This window comes from Haplochromis burtoni, unplaced genomic scaffold (assembly GCF_018398535.1).
Source record: "Haplochromis burtoni strain Fernald_Lab_line unplaced genomic scaffold, NCSU_Asbu1 Contig_243, whole genome shotgun sequence".
Lineage (NCBI taxonomy): Eukaryota > Metazoa > Chordata > Actinopteri > Cichliformes > Cichlidae > Haplochromis > Haplochromis burtoni.
The window spans coordinates 803,194-815,979 of record NW_024582604.1 but is presented as its reverse complement, the minus strand read 5'-3'; the positions used below and the strand labels follow the sequence as shown (position 1 = coordinate 815,979).

The 12,786-nt window shown below is 44.8% G+C and overlaps 1 protein-coding gene across 1 annotated transcript in view; it reads right to left on the bottom strand.

Moving 5' to 3' along the window:
* chd7 (chromodomain helicase DNA binding protein 7) overlaps positions 1-12,786 on the bottom strand; it is a gene marked incomplete at its 3' end in the record, with an annotated part of 69,890 nt that overhangs the window by 9,418 nt on the left and 47,686 nt on the right. The window contains 14 exon segments of the mRNA XM_005938184.3: positions 1,196-1,299; positions 2,953-3,042; positions 5,492-5,651; positions 5,948-6,147; positions 8,003-8,214; positions 9,349-9,459; positions 9,549-9,728; positions 9,880-10,047; positions 10,185-10,380; positions 10,862-11,078; positions 11,159-11,333; positions 11,489-11,587; positions 11,670-11,813; positions 11,960-12,136. Of these exon segments, the coding sequence (XP_005938246.2) occupies positions 1,196-1,299; positions 2,953-3,042; positions 5,492-5,651; positions 5,948-6,147; positions 8,003-8,214; positions 9,349-9,459; positions 9,549-9,728; positions 9,880-10,047; positions 10,185-10,380; positions 10,862-11,078; positions 11,159-11,333; positions 11,489-11,587; positions 11,670-11,813; positions 11,960-12,136 (2,233 nt within the window).

The window sequence follows — 12,786 nt, the reverse complement described above, 5'->3', positions numbered from 1 at the left end:
TGTGTGTGTGTGTGTGTGTGTGTGTGTGTGTGTGTGTGTGTGTGTGTGTGTGTGTGTGTGTGTCGTGGAGTCTGTGAAAGTGAGCTAGTGAGTGTGAGAAACTGCGTGTTTGTCCGTTAGGAGCGTTCAGGCAGAACAGATTAGAATGTGCAGATCCTACCGAGACACATCAGGAAGGAGAGAGAAAGACGGGTGAGAAAAATGGAAGGAATGAGAGGAAAATACAGAAGAGTGGGGTGGAGGGTGGGAGGGTGGGAGGGAGGAGCATGAAGAGGAGGCTTGCAGTAACAACCGCACCACCTCTTCGCTTATCCCTTATTCCTTCTCTTTCCACCACATTTCAATTAGGAGAGATGTCACACATTGTTCCCAATCTCTGTCACACACACACCTCTGTGCCTGCAGCCAAACTTAATCATTGGGGTCTTTATAGGCTATCACTCTTTCTGTGCATATGTGTAACATTGTCTTGTGTGGCACAATCTGTGTCTGCATACAAACCTGTGTGTGTTTTATATCCCCCCCCCCGAAGGCCCTCCTGAGTGAATGAGGATTATGATTAACTACGGGTGAGCCCTTTTGTATTCCTGTGTGTGAGTGTCCTAATTGAATCATAGAAGGTGGCAATGATGGAAAAATTATGAGAATTATGCCAAATTAATATGAATGAGGGTCTCCAGCCACAACGTGCACACACGCTTAACTCTTCCCCGTCGGTCTCTTACACTCACACACGCAGTCTGCACCTAACGTTGGCCCACTGGTCAATTAATGATGCACTAAACAACCAGTTCCACAGTTAACTGAGGTTTTCTTATTGAAACTCTAAAACTAGACTAAGACAGAGCATGCAGACACGCGCGTACACACACACACACACACACACACACACACAGTCAGTAGCGAAAGTAGCCATCAATCACACTCCCAACAGCACACCAAGCCGGCCAGCTGCGTACAGCTATCACTATAGCAACACCAGTCAACTGGTGGCAGCAGAAGTGGGAGGGACGAATACTTTCGACAGTAGTGTTTGTTTGTGTGCGTGCATGCGCGCGTGTGCTTCTGTGATGCTCACTGTGCCTGGATGCAGCAGGAGTTTGTCTGTAGGTGCTGACATGTTATCTGAGAGTCTCATGGCTGCCATGTTGGAGGGTGTGGATCTGTGTGTATAGGCAACATGAAAAAAAGCTACCGTGTTTGAAGACGCCGATGAGCAGGGATTTGTCAGCTTCACTGTCCCACCAGTCAGCCGGCACCTCAGCATGAAACGGCTGGGGGATCCAGATGTCCAAAACACTGTGGCAGAGATAAACAATGTCAACTGAATAAACTCTGCAGGCTTAGTTTGATCTGGTACTGAATCAATCTTTATTTCAATTTTAAACAGAGCATGAGAAAAAGGCTGAGGTTGAGACGATAGAGCATTGAAGCTCGATCAGCTGTAAGCAGGCATTAAAACACAGTAAAGCTGTATGTAGGTGGTTCATTTTACTCAACTAAGATACCCTGATACAACTGAACAACAACATACTGATGCTACCATCACGGTACCTAAACTCAGCCTTAGACCATGCGAGGGGGGCGGGGTGGGTTAAATCCATTTCCCCCTCAACCAGACTGAGACATCTGGTTTGTCCATGCCTGTAAATAAGCTGAATACTTTCAATTACTCTTAGCTCTTCTATGTTGTAGCGCCAAAACAAAAAATAAATAAATAAAATGTATCCATTATGGAAAGAAAATGGCGTTTCCAGCTAGTTACAGAGAGAAAAGGGTACAATACACAATGGAGCAGAAAGACAGAGCATGACAGGAGGATATAAAAACCAAACAAAAAAAAAACCTGGGGAAACGGTCCCTTATCTCTGCAAACAGCAGCATTCCCAGCCTTGGCAACACACACACACACACACACACACACACCAAGACTGGCATGCTAAATCCCCCTGGCATATGTTGGCACGATGGCACCCCGTATGCTCACGTCTGGCACGCGCTGATACACACAAACACACACACACGGTAGTCACAGTAGCCACTGAAGGGGGAGGGACAGAGAAGAGGGGGTGAGAGAGATCAACATGGAGTGCATGTGTTCCACATTATAAATGCATTCACATCTGGGTGGCAGGGTGATGGAAGGGGGATGGGAGCTGATGAGAGACTAAAGTGCACTTCAGAAAAAGGCAGGGATGGACAGATGGCAAGGAAAGGGTAGTATGACAGAAAAGAAAGGAGGAAGCCATGAAGGAGCTGTCAGAGTAAGATGAAGCTGACTGCTGAGGTGAGCAGCATATCTAACCTTCACATCCACACCTCTGCACCATGAGGCCTTGTGCCAAATCATAATAGGCAACAGCTTGTCAAAAAAACTTCTAAATGGGTCAAAGTGTGATAAAAGGACCGGTCCCCTGATAAAGTAACTGAGTGTTGTGTCTGTCAGAATAGAAAGAACCCTGCCAAAGAGGCCACTAGAACAGCCTGAAATATACTTGAGTAATAATTCATCACAAGTTCATATAAATATCCGCCTCTCATCTCACTTTCATAATGCATCCAATACTTGAAGCCTCTCCATTCCTCTCAAAGTTCTTCTAGGAATAATACTCTCATGCACAGGGTATTTATTGTGTTTATTTCCTTTGACTCGCATCCAACATCCTCATGAGAAAATGCAGGAAAAGCAAGATTTCACAAAGGCAGAGGGCCTTGGGTGTGTCTTTTATGTCAATTACAGCATTTTAATTAAATTTGATCACGGATCAGGCTCAAGATCCCTGAACTTTTGAGAGACTATTTACAATGCCAAAATAGTTTAGAATGGGCTCGTGAGAGCAACAAAAGACACAAAACAAAGATTTGTGCGTGCAAATCAGTCTTCTGTAGTGTGTAAAGATATTGTCCAATAAAGTGAAGAATTAGAAAACAGTGCTGAGAAAGTCTACTGACCTGGAGTCTGCACCTTCCAGGATGCGCTCAGCCTGGTCACCTATGACTTCCTGTCGCAGATAATACAGCATTCTCACTCTCAGCAGGACCCTGAGGATGAGGAGGACAGAGTTAGCAATGAGGCTTTGTGACGTACTGGTGGAGAAAAAAAAAAAAAAAAACTCGTAATGAGGCAACATTTTCAAACCCTCTATTAATTGCTTTTTCCATTATTCAAGTGTTTGATGGGATTTCTGGATCCAAATGCTTCTTCAGTTTTAAAGGAAAACAAACAGAGGCACCAGTGACTGTTATAAACAACCAATATTCCTAGTCTCTAGTCTCCCAATGCAATGATATGATGTGAATGACACTGTGAACCCAAGCTCTGAAAGCAAACATAGGATCCAGGCATTAATCAGAGGTGGAGAGGCAACAAAAGCTTGTTTATCAAAAGATGAGATGGTAAGTACTTAAAAAACAAAAAACTCTTTAAACAAGTTAAAACGGCAGCAGATTTTTGGATGGTCTGTGAAGTGAAGGATCATTATAGAATGGCACATCTGCCAAATGGTGGCTAGCGAGGTTTCATTAAGCTAATACATACATGGCAGCATTGACAATGTGCCTACAAAGCTTTAAAATGAGGATTTAAATGCACAGACAGCACTGCAGCCAAGACAGCGTGCACCAAAAGTGCATCACCAACCGAGCATGGATGAAGATACATTTTGTTGTGTGCTATTTTCTAGTAAAAAGCCATCACCTCAACACTCAGTTGGCCTGATAGTGATTTATTTTCAAAACTTTAAATAGCCATTAAAAACCATATTAAATGTCATCACAATGCCTCAGTTTCCCATGACATTTTCAAATTGCTTGTTTTTCCTGACCATGAGGCTTCAGATACAAAAATAATGTAAACCCTAGAAAAGAAGCAATAAATACGTGACAAACAAGAACAAGACAATGTCATATAAGATCAAGAAATTAAAGGATCTTTTAAGAGATTTAGTATGGTTCACATTTTGCGTTACAATGTTCTCTCTTTTGAAAATACAATTCAAATATTTCAATATAAAATATAGTTCCTATGCATTTGCTACCACTAAGGACAAAATAATTATGGTCATCTCTGGAAAAGAATGAAACGTGTTCCGTATGATAATTAGCTTTGAACGCCTTAATATGTAACATGAATCAGTTTAGCCAAACACTGAATCAGATTTGATCTCCTGACACTGGAAATGCTGCTATCTGGGAGATCTGGCTCACTGTAAACATTTGTCACAAGATTTGTCACCAGGATTTAATGCCAGTAAGGATGATTGGAGCAGGACACAAGGGGAGGACAGCCAGGTTAGGTTGGTTGGTGCAGAGAGGAGAGAGGTGTGAGAGAGAGAGAGAGAGTGTGTGTGAGAGTGAGAGAGAGAGAGAGAGAGAGAGAGAGTGTTGTGTGTGTGTGTGTGTGTGTGTGTGTGTGTGTAGTGTGTGTGTGTGTGTGTGTGTGTGTGTGTGTGTGTGTTGTGGTGTGGGTGTGTGTGTGTGTGGTCTGTGTGTAGTGAAGGACAGTCATTTTGCATCCATTCTGGCAGCATGTCTGTGTGTTTGTGCATCAATGGCATCACAAGTTGCAGAGTGTGTGTGTTTGTTGGCAGGCTGTGTGTGCTCATCCATCAATGTGCCAGGTCTGATTAGCCACACAACGCTGTGCTCCAGCCTAGCAGATGGCACCACATAATCACCCCCAAGTGTGTGTATGTGTGCGTGTCTGTGTTTATGTGTGTCTTTCACCCACTTCCAACAGGTCTGCCTGCCTAGCACCTGGCCTGGCATGCAGCCAGAAAAACACACACATGCACACACAAACTTCCCCTGTAGACAAAAAAACCCCCCCAAAAACCCTTGGAATTGAATCGTGAGGCCAAGGAAGCATATCTCCCTGACAACAGGAGAGAGAGCTGACCACACACAAATGACTCAGTGTGTGTGCGACAGGGAAGCCATGAGACTGCTACATCCGTTAAAGTTTTGTTTTTCATCTTCATCTTGTTTTTAAAGCCACAGTACCATCCACTAACTTTCCATCTAAATGAACATTACCCACAACAATGCCTTCGTGCTGCTGGCAACATAAGTTGGCCACTAGCTGCCCTGATGTGCCACGTGCCTTTAGATGTCTGGGAAGTGCCAATACACCCTCCGCAGGGGGTCGCTTCATCATCGCATAGATGCAGCCATTTATAGCCTCTGCACTATTCTCCTAAACAATAGGTGCTGCTGCTCTGACCATTTTGCGTCATACGCACTGATCAGGAGGAGCAGTGGTTTTTTTTCCCCCCCCAAAGTTCTTTCCACAAACTCTAGTTTTCAAACATTTGCCACATCGTACACTTGTGTCTTCAACCCAGCAGCGACGGCCGTGCCATACACGCCATGTTACAAAAATCAAGAGGTGCATGACTAGCCGACGCGCCACAAAGATTGTGTCTGTCAACATCATATAACACAGGATATGATGTGGAAAGTTGTCATGTGACAAGCATAAAAACGGACTAACTTGTTACAATGATGTTTCAGGTGTCTCTTGTAGCTATCCTCTTGCAGTAAGTGGTCAGGATTACAGCTAGCCAGCCAATCAGCACGCGGCGTCTGTGGAGGTGGGGCCTGGGGCTTCCCCTTTTTGCCCTTCCTGCCCCTGGGCACAGGGGTTGAGAGACCTAAAGGGAAAGACAGAAGATGGTGAGGCAATAGTCAGGGGCGTCTACAAATAACGACCTCTCAACTTTTATGATACATTGTTACCAAGTCAGCACAGTTTCATACAGAAAACATGACAGCATTTTGCAACTGCAGTCTGTTTGTTTCCACTTGTTGTTCTTGGCCTCTCTTCTTTTTCCTTCTCCTTCCCCAGGCCCTGAATTCTCAGGGCGCTCGAGTAACCACCGAGCAGGCCCTAAAACTGCCTACAGTGTATATTTAGTGCAATCAGGGCTGAGAGTAAGGCGTGTGTTACCAGAGTGGTTGGTAAGCGTCCTTGTGGTCCCATCTTCGCTCGGAGTGATCAGGTCCCAGATGAAACTTTTGATGTTTTCATCTCCACGGTAATGTAACAGACAGTAGGCCAGGAGGGCTCTGCAGATTGTTTCCACATCGCTCTCCTTCAGCGGGCGCTTGAAGCGGCCGTGAGCCAGAATGTCGCTCCATCTACCCCAACTGGAGACATTGAAGGGAAATATGAATGCCACCACTCTATCAGTATCTATGCCAGTCTTTCATATGCAATATTTAATGGCCAACATTAGTTTAAATGCAGACATCACTATTGCTCTGTGAAAATGAACTTTACTTCTTGGATGTGGGAGCAGGTATTCTGGGGGAGACCAACCCCTCCCACCAACAATGGGATGAAAAAATACTGATTGAAACTTGAGCGTTTTTAAAAATGGTACTTTTATTTGGTCAGAAATTTAAGTGCAAATAAATACGTTCATTTGTTGAATTTTAATTTTATTTCATTACCGTAGTTTTTTACTAAAACTCAAACCGTTCATAATTAAGTGCTACACTATTCTGTGGCTCCCACGATCCATCATGAATTCAACGTAGACAAGTCCTCAACACGCTTCTGTCAGTCACACAGGCACTATCCCTGCGGAGGCACTCGTTGACATATTTTCACTAGCCCCTTACCCTAACCATCCCAAATGTGTTACACTAACCTCATTCAAACACTACGGTTTAACCCTCAAAAAGCAGCCTGTAGCCATTGAGACCTCAATTTTGCCCCCCCAGGGCTTAGTGCAGTAATTATAAGGTTCCCATTTGAGCATAACACACACAAATGACTGCTGGGTTCCCGTTATGCTGTACCTCCTACCATTCTGCTTACTTAACCATTACTGGCATCCAACTAGTGTAACGCAGACATCACAGTGTTTTCATGGACCACAGTGTATCTCCCCCCACTTCCACAGTGGAACCAACCTAATGGCTGATGTGGTGGCCGGGAATGCTCAGACTCTTATTCTCAACTGAAAAAATTTTTTCCACTGCTGCTGCTTCCCAATATTCAATGAACCATGTGCACCAGCCTACATCTGAAGCCTTTTAAAAAAAGAGGGAAAATGGTGGGTGACAACGAGCGAGAGAGACGGATGATGGGAAAAGACAACAGAGCGGCGAGCAGAGACGACTGGCCCAGTCAGACAGTGTGTTTGTGTGTCCTACAGCCTCAGGCCACGAGACTAGACTGTAACAATAACAACGCTGACATCTCACTAGCACCACTGTTCATTGCATGCACGCACACACACACACACACTGACTATTCAAGTCAGGCATGAAAATGGAAGGGCTTGCCAGATAATCAGTCTCCATGGTAAGTATGTCAGTCTCACTGTGTAGTATTCTGCTCTCATATATGTGACTTTACAGACCGTTGTTGAATACAGTCGAGGTTAAAGTTGAGTGAACACAGGACACTGTGTGCAGCAGAATAAGAATGTTTGGTATGTGCGTGGTTGTTTGTGGCACTGATTAGCAGATTAGCAGACTTCACTGATTTCTGTCTTCTCCACTCCATGTGCATTACCAGACAACCTGCTCTGCCTCATGAACCACAGCTACCATCATCAAATCATATTTAAAATGTTGCTGACATGTGTGGTACTTTATGCCTTGTTTAATACCGCACACGTAAGATAAGGTTAGTTTGCACAGCAGTGTATACTCAAGCAGCCCTTATTCCCTTCCCTATGCAAGATGTGGTTATGCCTCAGTTTATGCTGACACAGCCTACATCCAGCCATTTATTTTCAGCAATACTCCACAATAACCTGGTTATTGTTCTTTTTTTACAATTTCCTGTCACAGAGAGAGGGATATGCAATCTACTAGTTGCTGCTAAAAACCTGGACCCAAAAGCTAAAGCCGTTTGCTTTAGATCAAGGGGAGTGCCAAGGTCCACTACATATTTATGTGAAAGCAGTGTAGCAGGGAGCGCTAACAGAACGCTAAAGAGCAGCTACCATTGAACTTAGTCAACAAGAAACATGAAGATGTGACAGACCCATAGACCAGCAGGTTCTTCTCCACTCTGAAGCACTCTGATCGAGGGTAGCCCTGCGTTTTGTCTTGGGGCCGCCGTGGTTTGGATGAGGGTTTGCTGGGCTCATCTTCATCGCTCTCCAACTCTGAGAACTCCAGCATCTCTTCCTCTTTGACGCTGCTGAAGTGCCGTGTCTGCTTCCTCACTCTGGGTGTGTCGATAACCAGCGTGTTCTGGAGACAAAAGAGTTTAGTTTGAATAATTTTTGTCACTTTATTAAAAACCTATGTTCAGTTACAGCTGGCCTGAAATATGAAGAGCACTGTCTGCTTTATTCCCATGAAAATGGCCCCATTTGTACATTTCGTGTATATTCCGACTTCTCCAATTCCTGAATACATGGCATCCCCCTGAACCAAATCTGAATAATTGGATATTTGGCCCCACGTTTCATACATGATACTGAGAAATTTGCTGCCTAGCTCAAACATAAACTGGCATTAATTATGTTGTCTAATGAATTACATTTTTGTTCAATTAATTTGAACCACCCCCACCCACTTGCAATCCCATTAATATGCACAAACAGGGCAGTAGTTAGTTCCACAATTATCACAGAGCTGCAGTCATTTCCATTTTAACACGGTACAATAAGAAATCCCAGGGGAGAGGCCTGTATTCATGCTCGTAGAGCTGGATTAAGTGTTCCAGTGGAGGGTCCTCCACAAGAGAGGCAGTAAGGGAGCACGGAGAAGAAGTCGTCAGGAGGGAGAAACGCACACGAGGGGGAAGGGGGTGTAATAAAAAAAAAAAAAAAAAAAAAAAGGCCAATGATATAGAGAGCGAAGGAACGCAGGAATATAAAGCTGCCAGTTAGCAGAGCGCTCAGTGTGTGTGTGCAAGAATGTGACGGAGGTTGTGTCTCTGTGCGTGTATGTGTGAGCACGAGCCTAAGTGATATCTCTGTACCCTCCAGGCATCTGTGCTCTGTTAAGTGGAGCTAAGCAGCTTACTCTCTCTCGCTCAAACACACACACACACACACACACACACACGAGCAGGGAAACATGGGTAATTAAGGAAGAGAGGAGATTCCCAACTGTCAATATTAATCTCTCTCCCCCCTCTCTGTACCTCCCTTCTGTCCCGACTGTCTCACTCTCAAGCCGTCTCACATTATTTAACTACCAATAACTATTGTAACCCCCTTTAAATAACAGAACTCAGCCCAGAGCTTTGTGTCCCCAACTTTGTGAAGTATTTAGATACATGGTGTGACGGTTCTCTGTGGATTTATGGCTACACTGCATGTTCCTGTGTGGTGTGTTAGACGCCAGGTACTTGTGTTTGCCACATGTGTGTAGTACCCGTCCATTGATGGCATCCAAGTCTAGCTCAGCCTTCTTTGCCCATTTCTGCCAGAAGTCTGGATCCTCCAGGGAAATGTCTGTTCGGTTGCCTGTCGCAACAAAACTAGCCTGCAGACAGAGGAACACTTGTTAGCGATTTATTTTTCATATACAGATTCTCTCTCCCCCCCCGCCCTCACAGTAATTTTTTTTGTCACCTTAGCAAAAGTGGAGCCCTTGCCCTCGGACTCAATGGTGATGGTGTGCGTTCGTCTCTGGAGGATCTGGTCAATGTCTTCCTCGCAGAATTTTGAGCCTTCGTCTTCCTCGTCCATAAGAGCTCCGTACGCTCCCTTTCTCAGCAGGTCCTCGATTTCTTTCTTTGACAACTGCTGGACCTGGACAATGACGGAAAATATTTATTTCCTCTCCCTTTCTAAAGGGTCAGGTGCTTAACCCAAAGAAGAAGGATATGATAATCTGAAGGATGAACTTTAAAGTGGACTGATGCTGTTATGTGTGGATATATCCGCTGGTGTGAGGTCTCACCCCGCTGTTGGCATTCTCTCGTCCACTCATGCTCTGGAGAACGGCCTTGTCAAGTCCCAGCTTCAGGCTGGCCTTGTCAAACATCTCCCTCTCATAGCTGTTCCTGGTGATTAGGCGGTAGATCTTGACAGACTTGGATTGGCCAATACGATGACACCTTGCCTGGGCCTGGAAGAAGACGCATTTAGAGTTTTAAACACATTTCTGCTTTTTTCTGTTGATTCTCAAGGACACTATTCATTTGGAGATGATTGAAGATGCAGCGCAGATTTATTTCAGAGCACACATCGGGGGTGGGGGTGTACCTGGAGGTCATTCTGGGGATTCCAGTCAGAGTCAAAGATAATGCAGGTATCTGCTGCAGTCAAGTTGATGCCGAGTCCTCCAGCTCTCGTGCACAGCAGGAAGACAAAACGATCCGAGTCTGGTCTAGAGAAGCGGTCGATGGCTGCCTGCCGCAGGTTACCACGAACTCTACCATCTATACGTTCATATGGATATCTGGACACACAGCAAGACAACCGGTCACAATTACAGTTAAAGTGGAATTGCACACAGCAGTACAAGTTTTGTAGCAGAAGCAGAAGTTGTCTCAAGCGGCCTGCAATGCCAGTCTGACCATATTTTAATGGCTCATCTCAGCTAAAATAAACCTGATGGAATGCAGATCCTCTCTTTGTTCTGCTCTGCCGAAAGCTGATGTTGAAAAGTGACGCTCCATTTTGTTTCTCGGTCTGCATTTCACTGCACATGTGAGCATTCCAGTACGAGTCAAAGCGAGATGTCTGTACTCGAGTTCATTAAGTTAGAGATATCTGCATGACACGAGTGCTTCGAGCAGTCGAACCTTATCATCTGACACTTTAGTCATGTTTAACACGAGCATCCGCAATTAGTTCAGTGAGTTACTTTTGGGTAAATCGAGTATTGGATACAACCATGCTGACAAAAACTTGATATTTAACTTCCGCAAACTTCTCACCGTTTCTGGATGAGGTAGTCCTCCAGGATGTCCAGACAGCGGACCATCTGACTGAACACCAGGACTCTGTGACCGCCAGCTTTGAGTTTGGGAAGCAGCTTGTCAATGAGCACCAGCTTTCCGGCAGCCTGAATCATGGCTTGGAGGGCCATGTCTGGCATATCTGCCCCACAACTATGGGAGTCCCTGAACTCCTCAATGATTTTTTCTTCCGCTCCTGTGCAACAAACAAGTTTACAGTTACAAACATTGAGAATTACAAAGTCATTCTTTCATTTTGGAGAGCTGAGTATGTACCATTAATGAGGTAAGGGTGGTTGCAGCATTTCCTCAATTCCATCATGGTGTTGAGGAGGTTGGGGACACTGGCTCCTCCGCCTCCAGCCCCTCCAGCCCCTCCTTTGGACAGGAAAGAGAAGTTCTTCTCCAGAATGGCCCGATAGTATTTCTTCTGGATGTTGGTAAGCTCCACCTAACAAAACAAAAAGTCATTTATTCAAATCATTTTAATTCCAAACTCCAGTGTTGCCAGGACTGAAGTGGGCTTAATGTTTCCCCCCCCCTTTTATTATATTTGCTTTGTTTGGCAACTGCAGAATCACTGCTGTTCTGGTAAAAGGGTTCTACCTCAATTATGGTCTCCTCCTTCGGGGCCAGGTTCTTTTCCACATCCTCCTTCAGTCTTCTGAGCATCATGGGCTTCAGAATGCCCTGCAGTTTTTGAACCTGATATACACAAAGGACATGTCACTGCAGTGAGAATTCAGCAAACATGAAAAGTCGTCCTACAGCAGAGTATCCCCGTTACCTGTTCTTCAGTCTTAAGGTCTCCAAATTCAGTCATGAATGTTTGTTCAGATGGGAATCTCTCCGGCTCCAGAAAGTTCAGTAAGCTGAAGAGCTCCTCCACAGTATTCTGGAGAGGAGTTCCTGTCAACAGAACTTTGTGCTCCTAGAGAGACGGTGAAGAAAGATTTAGAGTTTCTAAAAATGCAAGCAGGAAATGTTGACAGAGCTTTAACCCACTGAAGAAAATCACATTTGTCCTTTGGTCCTGTGAATCAAAGAAAATTACAACCACATACATCAGCCACTCACCATGTCCATCATTTTGAGTCCCTCCAGTAGTTTGCAGTTTCGGTTTTTGAGACGGTGGGCTTCATCTATCACCACACAGCGCCACGGGATGCTGCGCAGCTCTGGACAGTCAGCCAGAATCATCTCGAAAGTTGTTATCACCGCATGGAACCGATACACTCCCTTTATTATTTTACCCTGGAGAAGTGATAAAAAAAGAGAGGAAAAGCATGAAGGTCAACAAAACAGTCACCATTTGTTGCAAACGCGAGTCAAAGACAGACTTTGAAACAGAAAAAGTCTGGACGTTAACGCTCTGATGTCTTCACCTGAGCATCTGGTTTCGGTGTTGTTTCTTGAGTATTTCTAGTTGTTATGCAGCTTTTAATTCAAACCAGGTCAAACGCCCCAAAACCTCCTCTTGCTATCATAATCTGTAAAGATCTACCTGGAAAAGTCCCAAGCATTTGGTGCGTGTGAGAAAGCAGATAGGCTCCGCACAACCTTGAGGATTACCCCAGTCTGGATTATGAACAAGAAGCTAGGCAAGCACACTAAAATGCTGCTTCGCAGGCTTGCTGTGACACAGGTTACACTAAAAGCTGTTAGCAGCATTGCACAAAAAGAGCTTACAGTTTCCGGCTTAAAGCTAGAGGACTAAAAGAGCTTATGCAGCAGAGGAGCGCTGTCCATCCCCAGCTAGCTGAGGTGGTGTTCAGACCTAGAGACCTTCTCACACAGCAGCATCCTGTTTCTGCCTCCCTAATCTACACCTCTATGATCCTTCTCATTTTTCCTCATACAAGCTGTCACAAATATGTTAGCTGCGTAATGAAATATTTGACTTT